The sequence below is a fragment of the Cebus imitator genome, unplaced genomic scaffold (assembly GCF_001604975.1).
Source record: "Cebus imitator isolate Cc_AM_T3 unplaced genomic scaffold, Cebus_imitator-1.0 Scaffold350, whole genome shotgun sequence".
NCBI classification, from domain to species: Eukaryota; Metazoa; Chordata; class Mammalia; order Primates; family Cebidae; genus Cebus; species Cebus imitator.
Genome location: NW_016107665.1, coordinates 886781 through 909937, shown reverse-complemented (window position 1 = coordinate 909937; position 23157 = coordinate 886781). Strand labels below are relative to the sequence as shown.

Here is a 23157-nt window from a genome sequence, read left to right as displayed (position 1 = left end):
GGTGCTACCCTGATTTGTGGAAGAGCCTGTTTTGGTTTTTTTTTTTTTTCCTTGTCTTTTTGAGATGGGGTCTGGTCCTGTTGCCAAGGCTGGAGTGCAGTGGCAACTCTTGGGCTCAAATGATCCTCCCGCCCCAGCCTCCCAAAGTGCTGGGATTACAGGTGTGAGCTGTAGTGCCTGGCGGAGACCCTGTTTTTCATCAGTAGCTGATGATTTGATTGGCTCACTGTGGTGTGCCCAATAGTCCCTTGGTATCTATAGGGGATTGGTTTCAGTACACCTGCCCATACCAAAATCGAAGGTTGCTCAAGTCCCTTAAGTAGCCTAGTGTTTTTACGTACCCTATGCACATCTTCTGTATACCTTGTCATCTCTGGATTACTTATAATAAATACCCAATTCAAGTAAATGCTATGTAAATAGTTCTATTGTCTTTAAACAAAGTAATTGCGTTATTTTTATTGCTGAATTGGTATTTTTAATTTTTTTTCCCTAAATAGTTTGATCTGCAGTTGATCTGCAGTCAGTTCAATCCGTGGATATGGAGGGCCTACTGTGCATACTTTGTTTACATCCCCCCAACACACTAAATATAATGTAAAAGAAAGGGAAGTAAAGAAAGACACACTTAAGGATTTAAAGGTCCAGCACCTTCTGCAGAAATCAAGTGTTTCTTAAGAATCCTGGCAATATTATCTCCAGTGATTTCTTATAGTTTGTAAACATTTGCAATTTGAAAATGCACTGGAGTGGCAAATCTGAAATCTGAATAGGCCTAACGAATGATGTGTTATGTTGGACAAGACACTTACCTTATTGGGCCTTAATTTCTTCATCTTAATTTAAACTTTTATAGAAAAATTTTTAAATTCTGAAAAATTTACGTCATACTGGATCATGTAATATTTTCATGTAATTACTGCCCATATTTTGATGTTACAATATTATGCCATATTTACTTCAGACCTTTTCTTTCTAAAAAGATAAAATGTATGGATACATAGTAAAAGCTTCCCTTGCCATCAAGTGTTAACTGTCTTTGTTTCTTTAAAATTAGAGGTTGGACTAGGTGACATCTAAGATGATGCCAGTATTCTGTTCTTCGAATAATGGTTTTACCATGACATCGAGGAGTACTGCTTGAAGATTTTGAACTTTTTCACAACTGACATTAAAAATGCCGTAATTTTATGTTATTTTTCCTTTTTTGTTTTTTTGAGGGAATCTAGAAAAGGAGACTTCTTTCATCTCATTTTTAAATTTTTAGAATAAGGTATTCTGCTAGTGGCCAACATTAACTTTATAATAGGCCTGAGCAAATAAACCCTTTTGTTTTGTGTATTGTGTCCAGCGAACCTCCAATCAGGGATTCTCCTAGCTTTATCAGCTCTCAACTCTGCCTCTGTAAAGTTGTGCTGCCTTTTATTTTTGTGATTGCTATAAAAAAGGCTAGAAGTCACGAGCTTTTAGAGTTATTGCACAATCTGTTGTTAACCCTAATTCCTCATTAATATTGGAAGGCAAGATATCTGAGTCGATTTTTCCTGTTCTTTCAGAATATTGCTAAATAAATTTGTCTTGAACTTTTTTTGAGTAAACAAATGGGAATATTTAATATAATAGCTGATATGGCATCCACAATGTTGACAAGTTTTTTAAAAAATTGAAAATTCTGTATAGTCTTGTTTGAAAACTATTTGCTTTAGCGGGTAAAGTTTACAGTTCACAGAGTTTTTTTTTTTTGTTGTTGTTGTTTTTTCCTTGTTGAATTTCCAAGTCTTGAGAGAGGGAAGAATTCATCCTGTAAATATTTCACACACCTGATCTTAGTATTCTTTGAAATCAATTGATACACTACTTTAATACATCTTAACTGGAGCATCTAACTAGCCTAAAGCAGTGGTTTTCAATGGGAGGTGACTTTGTGCCCCAGGGGATACCTGACAGTGTCTGAGACATTTTTGGTTGTCACACTGAGGGAAGAGATATGCTACTGGCACGTAGTGGATAGACCCCTGGAGTACTGTTAAACATTCTGCAATGCAGGGGACAACTTCCTGCAATGCAGGGGACAACTTCCTGCAATGAAGAACTGTCCAGCTCAAACTGTTAGTCGAGAAATCCTAGTCTAAGGGGGAAGACTGAGATTGTCTTCTGCATGTGCAGTAGACCTACTGGGTGCTGAACAAAGTGTAAGGAGTTAAAAAGGACAGGGAGGAAGTAGATTACTCTTATGAAATCTATAATTTGAGAGAGAAATTGATAACTTAAGTGACTGAAAGGTATCATGTCAATAAAAATGCATAATCTTTGCTTGGGTGATCTTTGGAAGTAGTTTTAAGAATCAAAATATTATGTTAACATGATTTGGAAAAGATCATACTATGCATATATTCATATATGTAGACATTCATAATGAAATTTACAATTAAAAAAGGTTGAGAAGGTTGGGGAAAATAACTGGAATGCCCAGAATCAGGAAGTATGCTTTTAGAATTTGCCTTTAAATTTGAGAAGCAAAGCAAACAAACATCCTACCATTGTTTTTCTGTTCTTTAAATATTTAATGCCAGGCAATTCCTGTGTGTTTTTAAAAGTAATCTAAGCAGAATTTCCTTTTAAAAATCCTTGTCATTGTAGATAATTGAGACCTTGATTATTTATTAGCTGTGGGACCCTGGGCAAAACATTTCAATTCTCAGTCTCCTAATCTGTAAAGTGCATATATAATACTCAGTGTATTTGTGAGATAGATTGTGTCAAAATCCTTTGTCATTGTTGATAATATTGATAGTAATAATGATTAACCAAACCTAGCTGGGTGATGGAAAACAGTCTTTGTTTTATTTTCTTATGGATGTTTCTTCTAACTTCAGACTTAGGTATGATTATTATTATTTTACTTCAAGTTCTGTGATACATGTGCAGAACGTGCAGGTTTGTTGCATAGGTATGCTGTACATGTGCCATGGTGGTTTGCTGCACCTATCAAACTGTCATCTAGGTTTTAAGCCCTGCATTCATTAGGTGTTTGTCCTAATGCTCTCCCTCCCCTTGCTCCCCACCCCCTAACAGGCCCCAGTGTGTGATGTTCCCTCCCTGTGTCCATGTGTTCTGATTGTTCACCTCCCACTTATGAGTGAGAACATGTGGTGTTTGGTTTCCTTAGAGGTGTCAGTATTCTGTTGAGTGATAATCTTGTGTAGCGCTATCCTTACATATCTGAACATTTCTTATTTTCCAAACAAATTTCTTTAAAAAAAAACAACTCTATTTGCCTTTGAATTTATGCTTATACTTTTACAGTATTACCTGCCAGCTAGTTTGTAAGTCAGGCTTTTACAGGTTCAGAAAAGTGCCTGTTGGGTATGTACTGCCTACTTAAGTAGGAAGGTTTATCTAGATTTTTTTTCCCACAAACATACCAGGAGATAAATTGCACAGCCCTTAGCTATTGAGATGTGTCCAGGATATAATTGTTTAAAGGGTAACATGTATTTGAAAAGGTATGTTGAAATGCCACATCTTTTGCAATTTGATTTGAGTAGTATTGTTGCAATGTAGAACCTTTGTCAATTTGATTTTTCAAAGTGATTTACTGTGGAGAGTCAGCAGGAAAATCTTCCATAACTCTGAACTCTGTCGTTCTTGATATTTGGACAAATGGAATCAACATAGAGTCTGTGATGTGTTGGATACAAGGGTGACTCTGGTGACCAGGAATAGAAGCCAAGTGCAATGCCCTCAGAGTTGGTGGCTCTGCAAGCCAGGCCGAACCTGTGCTGTTTACTCTTCTGTCCTTTATCCCACCCCTGACACTTCCCCTTGAACTGCCAGATATTGTTGGAGCAGAGCAGCATAAGAAAGGACAATGACCACTGGACTGGGAATGAGCAAACCTCTTTAATGTTACTCCATCTCTGATACTGTCTAGCTGTGTAGCTTTTGGCATGTCTCTGACAAGTGACCATTGGTTTCTTATCTGTAAGTGAAAGGTTAAACAAGGTCATCTCTTCTGTCTTTAAACTTTTATGATTTAGCAAGGCAGAAACATTGTGAGATCCTTATTGGATGACTGGTACGGCCACTTCCTCTGCAATCATAGTGAGAAAAGGTATTTAAATAATGTATCTTTATCTTTCCTTTTTGCTCTTCATCCAATATTGGTGAGTGAAGAGCCACAGTCAATGACAGTGACAAGATAAATGAAGTTCCAGGCTCATGCTAATATTTGTGGGTTCAAGTCTAATATACTGTAATACATTGTCTTAACAGGTTCCTGTAAGGCAGCTTGAAAATGAAAGAAAAAGCAGGACTTTTTGCTTTCTTTGGCTTTGACACATAAAAGATGGCAGTATCTAGATATTTCTAAACCTGTAGAGGGATTTTCTTTAGTTTTTTCCTCTCAGCCAACAGTTGGTGTAGTGGAGGCTGCATTTCTCATTAGCTTGTTGTTTAGCATTTAAAATAACAAAGGAAAACTCAATGGTGTAATATGTATTTAGGCTCAGTTACTATCAGTTAAAGCACTGCTTAAAATTTAAATGTAAGCACTTTTTTACATATTTAAGTAGCATTATTAATTAAAAATTTACTCCTTTTCTAGAACTAGAACTGAGAATTGGTACTTTGGTAACCACTCTGCTTGGAAGCGCTACCACACTACCCAATATTAGGAGATCCCTGAAGTGAACTGTAAGAGAGAAAGGTCAGCAGTAGCTGCAGCTTTCCACCCTTATTCACTATGACTTCCTGTTTCAATAGGGAAATGGAAAGAGTAAGAGTCAGAGTTGTTTCCTTTCTCTTTTCTGCCTTCCTCTCTGTAGACAAAGTCACTGTGAACTCACTGAAAGGAGTCTAGATTGGTTAATTTTGGTTGACTAGCTAGATTCATTTGAAATGAATAGCTGTAATATTTTCTTTGGTACTCTTTACTAAAACATAAGTCATTAAAATAATTTGATTCGTGCTTTAAAAAACTGGTGAGTCATCTACTTTAGCTCACTTTCCTGGAAAATGAATGTATCAGATCATTTGGATATACTTTCAAATAAGTAATGAATGTTTATATTATAGATACATAAAATCTTAAAAAATAAGTACAGAGTATTCTTTAGTTCACTATTTTACGATATGCAAAGCTAATTTCATGGATTATGGCATGGTATTTTTGTTTGTTGGTTTTTGTGTTTAGTCACAGTCGTGGATTAATTTCTATGTTTTATATTATATTCTATGTCTCCTGACTCTCTCTGACTCTGGAGAGTCAGGAGACATAGATTCTATTCTTAGTACTGCCACGAAATAATTGTATAACGTTGGATAAACTACCAGATCTCTTTAGACTTTAATTTTTTCATTCATAAAGTGAGAAGGGATTAGATTTGAGTATCTTTATCTTCCCAGATAGTTCTAAATTGTAATTTGTGAATTTCTGTCTTTGGAGGAAAAAAGAGATTTTTAAAAAGTACCAAAATGACCATTTTGTAATACCACCTCCTGCATCTGTTTTTCCCTGTGGCACTATCTTTTCTTCTGGGTATGCTCTGAACATAACCCCTTGACTGTATCCTACCTTTCTGCCTGTGCCCTTGTTATACAACGTTTAGTTATCCTTTTTGTTTTGGATTTTTTCACATATTTTTGAAAATACAGACACCGAAAGTGGAACTAAAACCACACTGGCCTGTCAGTGCTGAGTCTGATTTTTTGTATGGCATTTTTCTTATTCAGGGAGGTAGAACTGTCTTTTGAATGAACATTCTATACCCTTTATGCTCTGCTATTTGGGAGAACAGTGTTATTCTGAACACAGCGTTGAGTGTTATAAGATTTGAGCCGTGGCACTACCACTCATTACTAGATTGCCGTAGGATTCTTGGGCTACTCATTTAACCTCTCGAAGCTTCATCTTCTATTGTTTAATACATACAACCTGTTTCCTCACTTAGGAGGCCATGAGGATCGAGTAATGTTATATATCTGAAAGTGTTTTCTAAAATATAAAGATTTATGTTCTTATTGCCGTTGTTTCTACCCCAGTACAGTATATATTCTAAAGTCAATATTTATTGAGTACCTATTCTGAGGAGAATCAGTAAGAAGTTTATAATCGGGCTGGGGGTTTATATAAAGTTAAGTGCTAAGTACCATAAGAAAGGTATAGCCTAAATTTCTAAAAAGCTTAGAGATTATTTCTGGCTGGAGGTGTTTAACAATAGCACTATATATCTTATATTTATTTTGTAGGCCATTATATATTTGAAAAACCATTCTTGGACTTAGGCAGGCTTTTCCCTATTAGGCCAGTACCATTTGGTTTTTATTTATAAATATAGTAGCTTGGTTGTTTTCTGTAATTTAGCAACTATTTCTACTTTTTTTTTTTTGAGATAACTCCAACTCTTGGTGTCATTTGCTAATTCCATTTTCATCTTCTTGTTCATTGACGAGGATTACTAAATTTTGATACAGGATTTACACTTTTAGTGTTTTTTTTGTTGTTGTTTTTATTTTTGAGACTGGATTTTGCTCTGGCTCTGTTGCCAAGGCTGGAGTGTAGTGGCACAATCCTGGCTCACTGCAATCTCTGCCTCCTGCTTCGAGCCTTCTCCTGCCTCAGCCTCCTGAGTATCTGGGATTACAGGTACCGGCCATTATGGCTGGCTAATTTTTTTTGTAGAGGCAGAGTTTTGCCATGTTGGCAAGGCTGGTCTTGAACTCCTGGGATCAAGTGATCCAAGTGACTCGGTCTCCCAAAGTGTTGGGATTACAGGTGTGAGCCACTGCACCTGGCCCTTTTAGTGTATTTCTTAAAATATCTTTCAAGATTGGCTTGGAAACTGTGACTTTCTAGCAATGTACGTACATCCAAAATATTTGTAGTTTATTGATGAGAATCATGTGGGGTTTCTTCTGAAGCACAGACTACTTACTATGCAGGTTGTCTACCCTCCACCCATGGACCTGTCCCACATAAGGGAGATCACTTCACAGAATTTCCTTGTCTGTCACCTTAGTCTGTTTAGACTTGGTAAGATTAGAGCCACTTGATTGTAGGATTGGCTTTAGAGCTTTCCTTGCTGGGAGAGTTAAGTTTATTCATCTCCAGTTATTAGTCACCATTTTTTTTTTTTTTTTTTTTTTTTTTAGAGATTGGACACAAATATTTATCCTTCCTTCAGTTTTTTGGGAAACTTTCTAGGGCTTCTGTGTGTTCTTAGCCCTGGTGATCTGGCTATAGCAGTAAAGTTATTTACATGTATATAGAATTATTATGTTGCCTTAAGGTAGAAAAGGAAAATGAAATCTTTTTCATCGGTGTTCAGTTAAATATAAAATGGTTGATTTTTAGGGGAGTGATGGTTTAATCTGATCTTATAAATTACTTATCTTTCAACAGGATTTCTGGAACCATAGGATATGAAATGATGCTGCTGCATATTTATCAGTCAGCATGCAGTTTAGTGGAGAGTACTTGTTAGTCCACTGCCTTACCAAGATAAATACTCATCTACTAGTTGAACGACTGATTGCACTTTTACCTCTTTACACTGGTGCCAGTGTTAATCTGAATTATGCTGCTTATTCCTTCCCTATTCTTTGTATTAGAACTAGAGGCTCCTCCTTCTGTGCAAATAACTTATAGACTGTATTATTCTTATTTCACTGTTATAGTTACTGTTTGTTAGATAACATTCACATTTTCAAAGAGGAAGTATGCATTTGTTAGACTGGGTAGCAGAAATAAATATTTCTTTGTTATTCTTACATGTTTGGGGGTAAGGCAGTACTACATATAGAAAAAATTTATATAAAAATATTTAAATCATATTGACATGTGAATTTACTTTTGTTTTATTTCCCCATTTTCCTTCTTATAATTTCCATAATAATTTCACTTAAAATTAATATCTAATTATTATAAAACTAGAAAATCCTGAAAAGCATTAATAAAAAAGCCATCTTTAATTCTAGCACCCCGTAATAAGTACAATCTCTTTTTGTCTGCCAGTCTGTCTAAATATACTTACCTAACTCTGTTAGCCATATTGGTAGTTTTCAGCATTTCACATCTTAACTACCACCTGCTATCTACTACTTGATCAAAGAACCAAAATGTCAGGGCAGCAGAAACAGCCCATGTTTTACAAGTATATTTATATTTTTACACACATTATGTTAGTGCCTTAACAATTGTTATAAAGACTTCGCCTCTAATGAAGATGTTTTCTGATTACTCTTGGTGACACTTGACCTACCAATTGAGAATGACTAGGTAGAACAATCGAAATTTATGAGCAGAGTTTAAAGTCTGCATATGGGCCTTAGATCTTGTTACACTAGTTTGGATGGTTTCAGATAGGCACTAGCATCTGTACAGATTACCCTGTGGGCTTCAATAGACTTCCCAATTATAATTTTGTGTAATTCATCATGACAGATTTGAATCCAGGAATATTTGTCTTTATGTAATATTAGTGCATATATAATGCATAAGGACTTTTATTCCTCCTCACTTGCTAAACATGCTAGTCTTCCATGACTACTTTGTTGTTCCTACGTCTGGGCAGGATGGTATCCTGTATATTCTGCCTCCAAAATAACTCTACTGTGACTCTACCTCTTTTATCCTGAAGTTACTTCCTTATTTTAGGTTTTAATTTATTTTCAGTGTATTATAGAAGTTTCCTGACTGCCTGTATTCTTTCATTTCCCTCCTACTATATGCTATAGTATTTTCTTACCATTTGTGAGGTTTCTTTCCTCCTTTTCTTCCTTCATTGTAGTTTTCGACAATTTATTTTAGAAAATTTGAGAACTGTATATACACAGAAAATGAACTTTATTATATAGAAATAACCACTGTGAGCATTATGGCATCTTATGTTTTTTTTTTTTTTTTTTTTCTGTGTATGTGTGGAATGCACACTTGTGCATATATAGATACTTTTAAAATTAGATCAATCTGGGCATTCTTTTACCTGTAAAAAAACCCTCAATATTCTTTGAACATTTTCCCATGTCTACTTTTTTTTGTTTATAATATAGATGTATTGTGAGTTATGCCTTCTTGCTGGACATTTAGATCTTTAGGTTCTTTCCTTCCTTTCCTCCCTCCCTCTCTCCTTCTGTACTTCCTTCTTTCCTTCCCAATATTTTAATATCCTTGCAGCTAAATTGTTTAGGCAGATCAGTAGTTATTCTTTAGGATAGTTGAGTAATAACATAATCTCTGTTATGTATATTTTCTCTCTTCGTTTTGGTGGGTCTGGAATTTTTTGTCCTAAAAGCTCTTCATGAGTCTGGCCCCTGCCTGCCTTTCTGACCTGATTTCTTATCCTTTTCTCACACCCTTCATTTACACCAAACCATTTGTGCTTTCAAAAATGTGCCTTACTCACACATATCTATTTGCCCTCTTTTCTTATCTACCCAGTAAATACTATTTAAGCCTTCCAGCCTAAACCTATGTGTGTTCTTGATTTCCCTAGTCAATTAGGTGGCTCCTCCTTTTCATCTTGTGTATGCTTCTATTGGAATATTTCTAAAATTTTAGGAAATTATTAGTTTGGTAGAGAAGTACTTGCAGTTTTTGCCATTAAAAGTAATGGCAAAAACCACAGTTAGTTTTGCACAGTCCCCTCTACTAAGCTGTGAGTACCTTATTGCAGGAACATTGTTCTAGTAATCTTTCTCTTTCCAGCACCTAACATATAATGGGTGCTTAATAAATGTTTAATTTTGAGATCTGGGGAAAAGCAGATCTCTAAAATGGCATAAAAAATTAAATATACTTTTAAATTTACCCCAAAATACCCTAAGAAAAAGTTACTTGATTGAAAAATATTAATGGGGAACATAGCTACTATAGTGTAAAAAAAATAAATGTGTCATAAATGATTAGGAAAATATATAAGTCATTTATGCCTGCATTTAATGTTGAAACTATAGTTTTATTAGCCTCAGCATAATTTAAGTGAAATGAAAACTTTTTCCTTAAGTTTTTATGTGAGCATGAATATTTAACTGTGGTGTATCAACAAATACAGGGATAGTGTTTAAAATTTGAGTCATGTAATAGTGTTTTTATAACAGCATATGAATATAATAAAAGTTGGACTAAGAAGCACATCTAGTAGTCATTGGGAAGGTAGAATGTTTGGAGACATGAAAAGACACCATGTTTCTGAAGAAAATGTTAACTGATACCATAATTAAAGAACCGAGGATGATTGATCTGACCTTGTAATCATCTCTTTTTATCTTCGGATTTTGGCTCAATCATTCAAAATGATGGCTACTTTCTTTGGTCTTAAAGTTCTGTCCAAAAATCTCCAGCTTCTTTCCCGTTGTTTTTTTAAATGTTAGCTAGTTAAATATTTTATAATTTCTTTTACACTGGGCTAACTTACAGTGTGCTGCAGTTAATAACTCTTGACCATATGTAGCAACTATTTTGTGCTGGTAGCCAATTAAGTCAGTTTCGTTTATCATTGTATTCTTAGCACTTAGCACAGTTTCTTAGTGCTTGGTAGTATATTATGGTAGGTTATACGAATTGGTGTGTTATTGTAATATTTTTCCTCTTTTTCTTTTTTAAAGGTAATGTGGCTTTAGATAATCTACAGATAAAAGAAAATGCCCTGGTAAGTTTTTTTTTTTTTTTTTTTTTTTTTTTTTTTTTGATAGAGTTTCACCATGTTGTTTAGGCTGGTCTTAAACTACGCTAACATCTCAGTTAATTTGATAAGTTCTTAGAAACCTTTGCTTATTAGGCATCTGATACCTGGTACCAGATAAAATAATGGAATCACTCAAGAAGAATTACTTGTTTAACCATTTGCTGTTGGAAAACCTGAGATTAAAGATTTAGAAATTTTTTCCCCTAATAATCAAAATAGTATCTCTTGGAAAGTGGAGTGTTTTTTCTTAATCTAATTTGACTGTACAGTTTTGTGGTTGACTTTTTCCTTACAGAAATTTTTTTCAGAAGTATCTTTACATATTTTTGAGATAAATGAGAGTTTAATTTAAAATAGTATATCTAATAAATAATTATATTTTGGAAATATATTGACAATCTTGCATTATTATAGTAATATTAAGAGGTAAAATAGGATTTTCTGGACTCTAGCTCCAGAAAGTAATTTGTGTTATTTGAGTTGAAAACAAACAAAACAATGCCCCCCACCATTAGGTTTCTATTTAGCTTACTGGGCTAAATGTGAGATTATGAAGTCACTTAATGAGCTTATTGTTTAGTTAATTTTTTCAGCTTTCTAACTTCTTATTTTTTTTTTTTTTTTTTTTTNTTTTTGAGACAGAGTCTCACTTTGTCGCTCAGGCTGGAGTGGAGTGGTGCAATCTTGGCTCACTGCAACCTGCGCCTCCTGGGTTCAAACAGTTCTCTTGCCTCAGCCTCTCTAGTAGCTGGGATTACAGGTGCCTTGCCTGGCTAATTTTTGCTTATTGACAGCAAAGATTTTTAGTAGACATGGGGTTTTGCCCTGTTGGCCAGGCTGGTCTCCAGCTCCAAACCTCAGATGATCTGCCTGCCTCGGCCTCCCAAAGTGTTGGGATTACAGGTGTTGAGCCTCTGCGCCTGTCCTAACTTCTTTTTTTTTTTTTGTTCTTTTAGCATGAGTTTAATCAACTTTAAAGTGGAGTTAAGTATAAAACAAAATCAGGTAAATTGATTATTTTAGTTAATTATTACCTATATTTTGGTGGCCAGATTTTTATAGTATTAGAGTATTAAACAATAAGATGAGAAGTAGAGCCTGGCATATGGTAGGTACTCAAAATATTGAAATATTTTTCTCTGTTTTATATAGGATGCTACAACTTTTAAATTTTAAACAAAAATTTAGACCTTTTGATTCTGTTGTTAAAGATTGGGTTTTTTTTTCTTCCCTATTTATGACAATATAAATAGAATTGTAGTGACAGGATATATATCAGCATACTTAGGGGTCAAATTATTTGTACTCTGTTTTAGCCTAATTAAAGTTTTGGTTATAATTAAATATAATAAACTATTTTGTAATTTATGTTTTTTATTAATTCAAAATAGCCTCCTTTCCCCAGTTAAATTAGATTGATGAGGTTTTACTTTGATATGAGTTCTTTACATTTATTTTCTGTGAAAATTATTTCAGGAGGATTAAAATGAGCAGGAGACCTCCTTTTTGGAAGTATGTAGTTTGTAGTTTGTATCCTGTATAATGCGAATTCTCTTGAATTTATTTTTCTTGTCCTCCAGAGGACAGAGCTGCCCTTATTGGCAGCAGAGGTTTTTTTTTTTTTGGGTCTGAAAAAGACTTTTTATCCAAAGCTATTGTAATATAGTATTTTGTTCAATTCTTGTTTACCTAGAATGCAGGTGTAATCAGATGATCAGGTAAATTGATTATTTTGGATATTACCTATATTTTTTTGCTGGTCAAATTTTTATTGTATTAGTATATATTAAGTTACACCTAACAGAATGGCTGTACTAACTGGTTTAATTTTTAATAATTCTAAAGACTCAGGTAATTATTATGAGTGTCACTTATTGTTTAGCATTCTGTGAATAAAAACAGTTATTTGAACTTACTAGTTGTTTGGAATATAGGAAAGTGAGGGTTTATTATTATTTGTTGGTACCTGTCTGTAACTTATCTAAAGGAAATGCTAATTCGGTAAATAATATTTTGGGAATCTAGCTTTTCTTTTAAGATTTTAAAATTTATTCATTTACTAAATATATTTGAGTGAAAATTGTTGTTCTGTATTGTTTTCAACTAATTTATGCAAAAAGACTCTTCTTTTCCCTTGTTCTAGTATTTTAGATAAACATTGTCCATCTGTTTACATGCATTTGATTTGATTTTAATTTCCATTAGATTTGGTTTACTTAAAGCAAGTAACCAGTTTATCTGGTTATTTAACTATAAACTTTATGTTTTTCCTATTTATCATTTTGTTTTTTTTGTGAATTCTTTAAAGTCAGAGTTTTAAGTTGTAAAACTTATTTTTTTTGAGATGGAGTTTTGTTCTTGTCTCTTAGGCTGGAGTGCAATGGCGTGATCTCAGCTTACTGTAACCTCCCCCTGCCTGGCTCAAGCAGTTCTCCTGCCTTATCCTCCCAAGAAGCTAGGAGTACAGGCTCCTGCCACCACATTGGCTAATTTTTTTAAAAATTTTAAGTAGAGATGGGTTTTCCGTTTGTTGGCTAGGCTGGTCTCAAACTCCTGACGTTAGGTGATCCACCTGCCTTGGCCTCCCATCGTGCTGGGATTACAGTGTGAGCCACCGTGCCTGGCCAATAAAACTTTCTTTAGTTATAAAATATGTCCTTTATGAGTTATTCAAATGTAGAAAATTTGTTTTTTGTTTTTCTTTAGAGATGTATACTTAAATGATCATACAAAAGTGATTTTTGGGGTGGCTTAATAATTTAAGATGTCCTTTACATTTTCTTTTTCTTCTAAAGAGTGAATTGGATGTTCCTTTTAAAGTCAAGGCTGGCCAAATTGGTAAGTACTTTAGTCTTCATTTGAATTATTCTTAGTCCTTTCAGTTTTCTATTTTGCTTGTGTTATCTAACCTTAACAAATCTTTGACTAAAAGTGTGAGTATTTCTTAAATTACATTAATTAGAGCTTGTAGAGTTCTGAGCCTAATGTATATTATATATAAAATATGCATACTTCTTATTTTTTATGACAAAAGGTAGAAAATGGAAGGATATTTGTACTACAGTGGCATTCTTCAGGTTTTGGTTCTACCACGCAAAATATACCCCCATTTTCAAATTAGATTTCCAAGTTTTATGTGCTTTTTCTTTAAGTGTGAAAGTAGTATAATTTGCAAACTCTAGTAGGTAAACTGTAAATGGAGCTTATTTCCTTCATATTTTGTTCAACCATTTTCACTTGATGTATTATGCAGCAATGTGGTATGGAGGATATGTTTTGGTAAGTACAAAGTCTCTCTCATTGTAGTTAAACTCCCACACTAAGACTGTCTATAAGTAAATATATATCTTTGTGGAATAAATTTTTTAATAGGACATTTAATTTACAAAGTTTTCCCATGTAGTCCATGCTATCTGGTTTTTATTTTTATTTAATTAATTTATATTTTGAAAAAGTTTAGATTTAGGTGGTCCATGTGCATGTTTGTTACACATATATATTGAATAATCATGGGGAATGGGTTTCTAGTGTATCTATCACTCAAATATTGAACTTTGTATCCAATAGGTAATCTTTCAACCTTCACCTTTCTCCTTCAATCCCTACCCCTTTTTGGAGTCCCCAGTGTCTATTATTTTCATTAAATTTTTTTACTTTTAATTTTTATGGTTACATAGTAGGAATATATATTTATGGGGTACATGAGATATTTTGGTACAGGCATACAGTGTGTAATAATCACATCAGGATGAATTATGTTTCCATCACCTCAAGTATTTATCCTTTCTTTGTGTTACAAACAATCTAATTAATACTCTTAGTTATTTTAAAATGTACAGTCAATTAATGTTGACTGTAGTCATCCTGTTGTTCTATCAAATACTAGGTCTTATTCATTTTGTCTAACTATATTTTTGTATTCATTAATCATCCTCCCCTATTACTCTTCCTAGCCTCTAGTAACCATTGTTCTACTCTCTGTCTCCATGAGTTCAATTATTTTAATTTTTTTTTTTTTTTTTTTTTTGAGATGGAGTTTTGCTTCTGTTACCCAGACTGGAGTGCAATGGCGCGATCTTGGCTCACCGCAACCTCCGCCTCCTGGGTTCAGGCAATTCTCCTGCCTCAGCCTCCTGAGTAGCTGGGATTACAGGCACGTGCCACCATGCCCAGCTAATTTTTTGTAGTTTTAGTAGAGACGGGGTTTCACCATGTTGACCAGGATGGTCTTGATCTCTTGACCTCGTGATCCACCCGCCTCAGCCTCCCAAAGTGCTGGGATTACAGGCGTGAGCCACTGCGCCCGGCCCAATTATTTTAATTTTTAATTACAACAAGTAAGTGAGTACATGTGAAGTTTGTCTATTTGTGCTTGTCTTATTTCACTTAACGTAGTGACCTCCATTTCCATCCATGTTGTTGCAAATGGAAGGATCTCACTCTTTTTATGGCTGAATAGCACTCCACTGTGTATATGTACCACATTTTCTTTAATCATTCATCTGTTGATGGGCACTTAGGTTGCTTCCAAATCTTGGCTATTGTGAACGGTGCTGCATTAAACATGAGAATGGTGGTATCTCTTCAATATAATACTGATTTCCTTTGCTTTTGGTATATACCTAGTAGTGGGATTGGTGGATCATATGGTAGTTCTATTTTTAGTTTTTTGAGGAACCCTTGAATTGTTCTCCATAGTGACCATAATAATTTAGATTCCCGTCAACAGTGTACAAGGTCTTCCTTTTCTCCACATCCTTGCCAACATTTGTTATTGTCTGTTGTTTGGATAAAAGCCATTTTAAGTGAGGTGAGGTGGTATCTCATTGTAGTTTTGATTTGCATTTCTCTGAGGATGTGATGTTGACCACCTTTTCATGTATCTGTTTGCCATTTGTATATTTCTTTTGAGAAATGTCTATTCTGATCTTTTGCCCATTTTCAAATCAGATTTTTAGATTTTTTTCTGTAGAGTTGTTTGAGCTCCTTATATATTACAGTTCCTTAACTCTTACTTGCCCTGGCAATGTCTCTGTGGAGCTCAGTGTACTGCAATGGCTATTAAGCATCTTTATGTCTATGTGTACCCATTGTTTAGATCCTATCATTAAGTGAGAATATACAATATTCTCTAATATACAATATTAGATTTTCCACCTTTGAGTTGGTTTACTTAAGATAATGGCCTCCAGCTTTATCCATCTTGCTGCAGGGGACATGATTTCATTCTTTTTTATGGCTGCATACTATTCCATGGTATATATGTATCACATGTTCTTTATCTAATGAACTGTTGATGGACACTTCGGTTGGTTGCATGACTTTGCTGTTGTGAGTAGTGCTGTGATAAACATACGAGTGTAGGTGTCTTTTTTAATATAATGATTTATTTTCCTTTGGGTAGATACTCAGTAATGGGATTGCTGGATCTATTTTTAGTTTCTTGAGATAGCTCCATGCTGTTTTCCATAGAGGTTAAACCAGTCTGCATTTTCACTAACAGTACACAAGTGGTCCCTTTCATCTATATCCATGCCAATTATCTGTTATATTTTGACTTTTTAGTAATAGTTGTTCTAGCTGGTATAAGATAGTATCTCTGTGTGATGTGAATTTTTATTTCTCTGATGATTAATTATCTTGAACATTTTTTTCATGTGTTTGTTGGCTGCTTGTATTTTTTTTTTTTTTTTTTTTTTTTTTTTTTTTTTTTTTTTAAGGTTTTTTTTTTTTTTTCTTGTTCATTTATTTGAGTTCCTTATAGATTCTGAATATCAGTCCTTTGTTGGAGGCACAATTTGCAAATATTTTCTCTCTTTCAGTAGTTTGTCTGTTTACTGTGTTGATTATTTCTTTTGTTTTGCAGAAGATTTTTATTTTTAGTTTTTCAAAATTAATTAATTAATTAATTTAGAGACAGCTTCTTGCTCTGTTGTCCAACCTGGAATGCAGGAGCACAATCATGGCTTACTGCAGCCTCGACTTGCTGGGCTCAAGGGATTCTCCCACCTCTGCCTCCCAAGTTGCTGACATGACGGATGTGTCACCATACTCGGCTCATTTTTGTATTTTTTGTAGTGATGGTGTTTTGCCATGTGGCCCATGCCATTCTTGAACTACTGGGTTCAAGTGATCTACCCACCTTGGCCTCCCAGAATGCTGGATTACAAGTGTGAGTCACCACGCTCGTCCTAGAAGCTTCTTAGTTCAATTAGTCCCATTTGTTTAATTTTGTTTTTCTTGAATTTGCTTTTAGGGTCTTTGTCATAAATTCTTTGCCTATGCTGATGTCCAGATGAGTTTTTCCTCAGTTTTCTTCTAGGAATTTTATAGTTTCAGGTTTTATGTTTAGGATTTACTTAAAAAAATATATAGAGTTACAACCCAAAATGGCTTACTCTTACTTTAGAATTCTACTTATGCTATATCCTTTCTTCCAACTTTATCACCCTGCTATTACACCATATCACTTTTATTCTTTATTCAGTATTCTATATTATAGGAAGGCTTTGTCTTTCACTACTCTAGCGTCTCTTAGCAATTATTTGGATATTGTGTTTGGGTCATATTATGTGATATATATGTTTCCTTTTAATATATTAGAATATTTTTATGTTTTTGTCTCTTGAAACAGGAGAAATTTTCTTAGATTGAAAGCATCTTTAGGCATGTACAATCTTTATAATTCCTTTTTTTTGGTATACCAAGTATTTATATTAGTCATTAAATTTCTGCTTAGGTTAAAATATTATACCTAACCTCTAGGGTCAGTGTGGGTAATTAAGCTCAAGTGCGATTTGGTTTTCTAAGAGCTGGATGTATTTGTGGGTACACTTGAGTTATCCTTTTTCTTAAAAATTTAAAAAAAGTTCTGGTATGTAAAAGGAGGGAGTAATATATAAAAAACTCAATTCTAGGATCCTTTTGAGAAGTTGGGGGACAATTAGGATAAATGTAGAGAAGAAAAGCTTTAGGGAAAGACAATCCCTTTCTGGTATGCTAAAGTGATATTTCCTACTTTTTCAGTCTTACGCTCACCAAGAAGTCAATCACATACATTTTGTTAGGAGATTTTGATATAATTACAAATATAACAGTACCCATTGTAAATATAAAATTGTTGGACTTAGAAATGACCCAGAATGCTGTAGATTTCCCTGACATGTGAGCCATTTGAGAAACTCAGCAGGTTTACAAGCTGAAGAGAAATGAAAATCTAAGTGGAGAAATAATTTGATATTTTATTCCTGGAAACAGATAACAGGTAAAACTGGCTTACCTACATATCTACCTAGGAGACCCCAAATATTCCCTCTTACAGTACATTATTTTATTTTCTCTTTAGTTTGTTATACAGTTTTTTAGTTCTTTGAACTTTGAGCATTTTCATTTAAAAATGATTTTAAATATGAAAAACCACTAGTGATTCTGGTGGTGTAAGTAACTTAATTATTCACATGCAAGCATGACTTAGTTGAATCAGAATCTTTTCTCCTGAAAATCTTGATTAGTAGCTCTGAGAGAACTATAGATTTTAAATATAATTTAAAAAATTATGATGAAGGAAGGTATTTTATTTTGGACCATGTACAGCTTTATGTGTAGGAAAGGTTTGGATAGAGTTGATATAGAAAGGCAGATTGGATACGTTTTGCTGCCTGGAGACCTGGAAAGGGGATACTAGAGATTGGGGTAAGAAACATGGAAAGATTTTAACAGATTTTGCCTATTTCAAAATTTAGCTGAGAGTATGCCCTTTTTGTCTTCTCTCCTTTGCCCTGAATAGGCTTTCAGTAAAACCCTAAACTTGGGACAGTAATACTAGGGCCATAGTTCATCTGTGTCATGAGTGAAAGCTTTTGTGGGCTCGCCTCAGGAGGACCTGACATTAATACCATTGTTTCCAAGAGATAATATGTGTTCTGTCTTCTAAGTGATTTATAAATAGATATTTGGAATATAAATGGTCTGAGTTGCCTGTGATTCATAACGCTATTCTTGAAACAGTATGCCTTGCCTTTAGAGTTAGCCTCTTCCTGTCATAACAATTTGGTATACTCTCAAAATTCCATTTGCACAAAGTTCTTTGCATCTCTTCGCTGTGTTGCTGCTTCAATTACTGGTAGCTTGTGTAGATATTATTTTACTGTTCATCTGTAAAGATTTATTTGTTGATGTGGATAGAAGAGCATATGCAATATTAATACTATGAACTGTCATGCACCGAATCTGGTTCAGCATCCTTACTGATCATCTGGTCACTGCTTAAGTCACTAGATAGACTTAAGCAATTAACTTCTTTAGGAAGTTAATTAACTTCTTTAGGACTGGGTTTCCTTTTTTTTCAGGTTTGAAATAATAGCTGCCTTATTCATTTTACAGTTTTTGAATAATGGATAATGGTTATCAAAATATTTTATATTGAAAAATAAAAATTACAATGTGAATTTTTACTTGAGTAATTTTATGTGGAAAAGACTGTTGTAAACTTTTTTTCATCTTTTTTCAGTGATATGCATATTATATGCATGAAGAGTTTTTTATACTTTTTCTCTAATGGAAAGTGAGAGAATTATGTCTTCTTGAGCAGTCAAATAAGAATTTAAGGTTGAAATTATGTTTCTTTAGATAAATTAACTTTGAAGATTCCTTGGAAAAACCTTTATGGAGAAGCAGTTGTTGCCACCCTAGAAGGATTATACCTGCTTGTTGTCCCTGGAGCAAGTACGTTGTTTTAGGTTATAACCACTCATTAAATTGTTACCTAAGTATTTTAGTACATTTATTTATTAAGATAGAAGGTAATTTAAATAAACCAATTATACATATATGCATACATTTTGAATATGTATGAACATATATAACCACGCTTGTGTATAAAGTATTTTTGTTGTTGAAAATTTAGTCTATTTTTGCAATTTATTCTTTCTGTGAGTACTTGTTTTGCAACTAGGGCTTCCTGTTGATTTGAATTAGGCTCAGCTAATAAAAAATGAAGTGAAAGAAATCTTTGAAAATATCCTGATGTGTTAATCTGCAGATTTCAAGGTTGAAATTTATTTTTTTTTCTATTTTGTTGCTTCGTGTTTTGAGAGAATCCGCTCTCAAAAATTTGTAAAATTGGTAATTTTTTCCTTAGAAATTGTAGTATTTTAATTTTTAATTAATGCTTTAAAGTAATGATGTTTAAGTAATATCTTTATTATTTTTTCATTTGTAAGAACAATATAATGTTAAGTTTGGATATTTTAGGGAAAATTTACAATTTCTCAACCATTACACAAATACGATTTTAATTTTTACATTTTGCTCTTCAGTCTTTAGCCTATGCATATGTGATTTTCAGTAGCTGTTACCACATTATATATACAACATTGATCTGGCCTTTTATTATATACATTTTTGATGTGTTTCACAGCTTTCATGATGGCAGTGACAGTTTTGAAAGGCTGTATGGTGTTCTGTTGTGGGCTACTAACTGCTTTTTGCTTTATAGTCAATATTTTAAATATGTCATTATAGATCTTTTTAATTCTTTTTTTTTGAGATGAAATTTTGCTCTTGTTGCCCAGGCTGGAGAACAGTGGCGCATTCTCGGCTCACCGCAACCTCCGCCTCCTGAGTTCAAGTGATTCTTCTATCTTAGCCTCCTAGATAGCTGGGATTATAGTCATGTGCCACCATGTCTGGCTAATTGATTGTATTTTTAGTAGAGGCGGGGTTTCACCGTGTTGCCCAGGATGGTCTCGATCTCTTGACCTCATGATCCATCTGCTTCAGCCTCCCAAAGTGCTGGGATTACAGGCATGAGCCACTGCGCCTGGCCAGATCTTTTAATTCTTTTGTGTTATTTCCTTACATTGCATGATCAGAAAGTGATTACTAGATAAAAAGGGCTTATATATTTTCTGATTGTTGATACATATTTTGAATTACTTTCTGAAAGTTTAAAAAAATCAATATATATATTGATCCCAGGTAGTATTGGATATTAAATTATTTTGTAGTTTATTAAAATTGACCACTGACAGAGAAATATTCTTGTATACTTTCTGTCTTCCCTCTGTTTCTCCTTCTTATCTTTGTTTTCACCCTCTTCCTTTCTCCCTTTTTCCTACCTTCCTTTCTCGGTGTAATTTCTTTTCCTCCCTCCTCCTTTTTGTGTTTAAGTTTTTGTCAGTGAATAGGAATGATATATGTTTAAACATTTTGTAAAACTTTTCTAAAAATTTGAAAGTATTTTTGTATTGCAGAAAGATTACATACTTACACAGTCATAAGCAGGCTGAACTTTTTCCATTTGTTTATTTATGAATTCCATTTGTATGAATTGACTATATATTTTTAGGTATTAAGTATGATGCTGAAAAAGAAGAAAAATCCTTGCAGGATATTAAACAGAAAGAGCTATCCCGAATTGAAGAAGCCCTTCAAAAAGCAGCAGAAAAAGGTAAAAAGTTTGTTTTAGATAAACTTAGCTATACCTATATTTTAGATATATTTAGTTTCCCTTAAAGAGGATGCTTTCATAAACTGTCATAAGCTGTAGTTCTAAAGAAATAATTTTTTTAAAGTATCAAAATATTGGTTATATTTTCATGACTCACATTTAGGAAAAAGTAATTGCCTTTTTTCTGTAAGTGTTTTATCATGTTGCTAATTTGATTTTTCCACTTTTCTTAATTAGTCATTTTTATTGTGCTACTTTAGGAGACTTTCCAAATTTAGAGTATTTGCAGGCCTGTTTATTTTGGCCAAATGTTAATAGTTTCTTTGTGTGCGTTTTTACCTGTGTTCTTGCTAGAAAATGAGGTAAAGCATAATGCTATAGTGAAATGATGTTTAGGGTAAATGCTGCTGTAATTCTAGTCCTAGCTGTCTCCCTTCATGTTGTACAGGATAATAAAAGAAAACAACAAAACAAAGAAACAACTTGATTCTTCAGGTTTTAACATTTTCACATCTTGCCTTATGTTTACATTTTTGTTTTTATCTAAAAATAAATCTGATGACCTTGATTTGGTTTATAGAGCAAGAATAAGGGTAAGATGGAAGAGTATCTGTAGAGTGATGAAGGACTTTTCTAGACACCCAGTGTTTATCTCTTTTAAGTCAATCAGCAGTTGCTGATTAGGGTATAAAGGTTATTAGCGTTTTATATAATTTTTATGTCATTTGGTGGCATGTGTATATATTTTTATGATGAAGATAGTCTTGCTTGAAAGATAAAGCAAATATTGAGTTAGAAATGATGTTAATTATATTTAGATATAAGATTTCTTAGCTTATGCTGCTTTTAATTGAATCAATTAGAAATCTTCTTTAAAAATAGCTTGTTCCTTAAAGTTTTTAATCAGAATTTTAAATTCTTGCTCCAAGTATTTTTTTCTTATGCAGAAATATTGATTCTTTTATTAAAAGTTACTAAGCTATTTAAAAATGCAGAGGTTACCAGAATGGAAGAAATTTTCTAAAAGCCTCAATATTTTTTTCCTTCTTTTCACTCTTAAGCTTTTTTTGTCTTCCTGCTGAAGCTTAAGTATCTGTATTTTTAGGGAAACAGTTTTTTAAAAATTTATATTACTTTTGTGTGGCAAATAAAGCAAGACAAGAATGGTTTTGTTTCATGACAGTTCAGTGTAATTTTTTTGTTTGTTTATATTCAATTTTGGCTAATTGATATATATAAAAATAGTATTATAAAAATGAAGACCATGAATTGGAGAGCACTAGAGTTTCACTTTTTTTCTTTAAACTATCCAGATTAGGATATTGACATATGTATATTCATCAACAAGTATATTGATATATAATTAGAGATATCGATATAACATATAATTACACATTTATTATTTATAATTCCATAAGTTATATATATTATTATTAATAACCAAATATCAAAGTCCACCTTTTTTAAAGATGGAGCATAACTTGTGTTTGCTTAAAAAATGCTTTAGTATTTTCAGTCACCTGTAAGAAAAGGCATGGTATATAGTCTCATTTGTTTTAGTAGTTGACAGTTTAATTGGTAATATGATTATCTATCTTACACACATTTCGTACTTAGGAAATTTTGACTTCTGGGTCTTCAGTGCTGAGAAAACTGATAATTGGGTCTGAAAAAGAGGCTATTATGAATGGTTTGACATAAAGGATGTACATCTGTAGTATTTTGTGTGAATGGAACTATTAGGCCTATGCTGTATATAGTAATGACGTTATAGCTTGGATGATAAAATTTAAGTTTTTTTCATACAGAATTGAAATTCAACAAGTGAAACTGTTTTAACACGCAGTTTTAACATGTTGTATTTGTCAAAAAAAGTTTTGAGTCTAAAAGATGAATTCAGGAATTGGGAAGTATATTTAGATTATTTTCTTAACTGTTAAGAAATACATTTAATTATGTTGTATTTTTTTTTCTCATTTCTATGGATATGAGTCACATCTTATAATATTATTCATGTGAATG

The 23157-nt window shown here is 33.4% G+C and overlaps 1 protein-coding gene across 5 annotated transcripts in view; it reads left to right on the top strand.

Annotated features, from left to right (window-relative positions):
- The window catches only part of VPS13C (vacuolar protein sorting 13 homolog C), a 198977-nt gene that overhangs the window by 1478 nt on the left and 174342 nt on the right, over nt 1-23157 (top strand). For all 5 annotated transcript variants that reach the window (XM_017506167.2, XM_017506165.2, XM_017506169.2 and 2 more), the window contains exons 2-5: nt 10606-10649; nt 13481-13523; nt 19314-19409; nt 21034-21135. In XM_017506167.2, coding sequence (XP_017361656.1) covers nt 10606-10649; nt 13481-13523; nt 19314-19409; nt 21034-21135 — 285 coding nt within the window. The remainder of the gene's footprint in view (nt 1-10605; nt 10650-13480; nt 13524-19313; nt 19410-21033; nt 21136-23157) is intronic.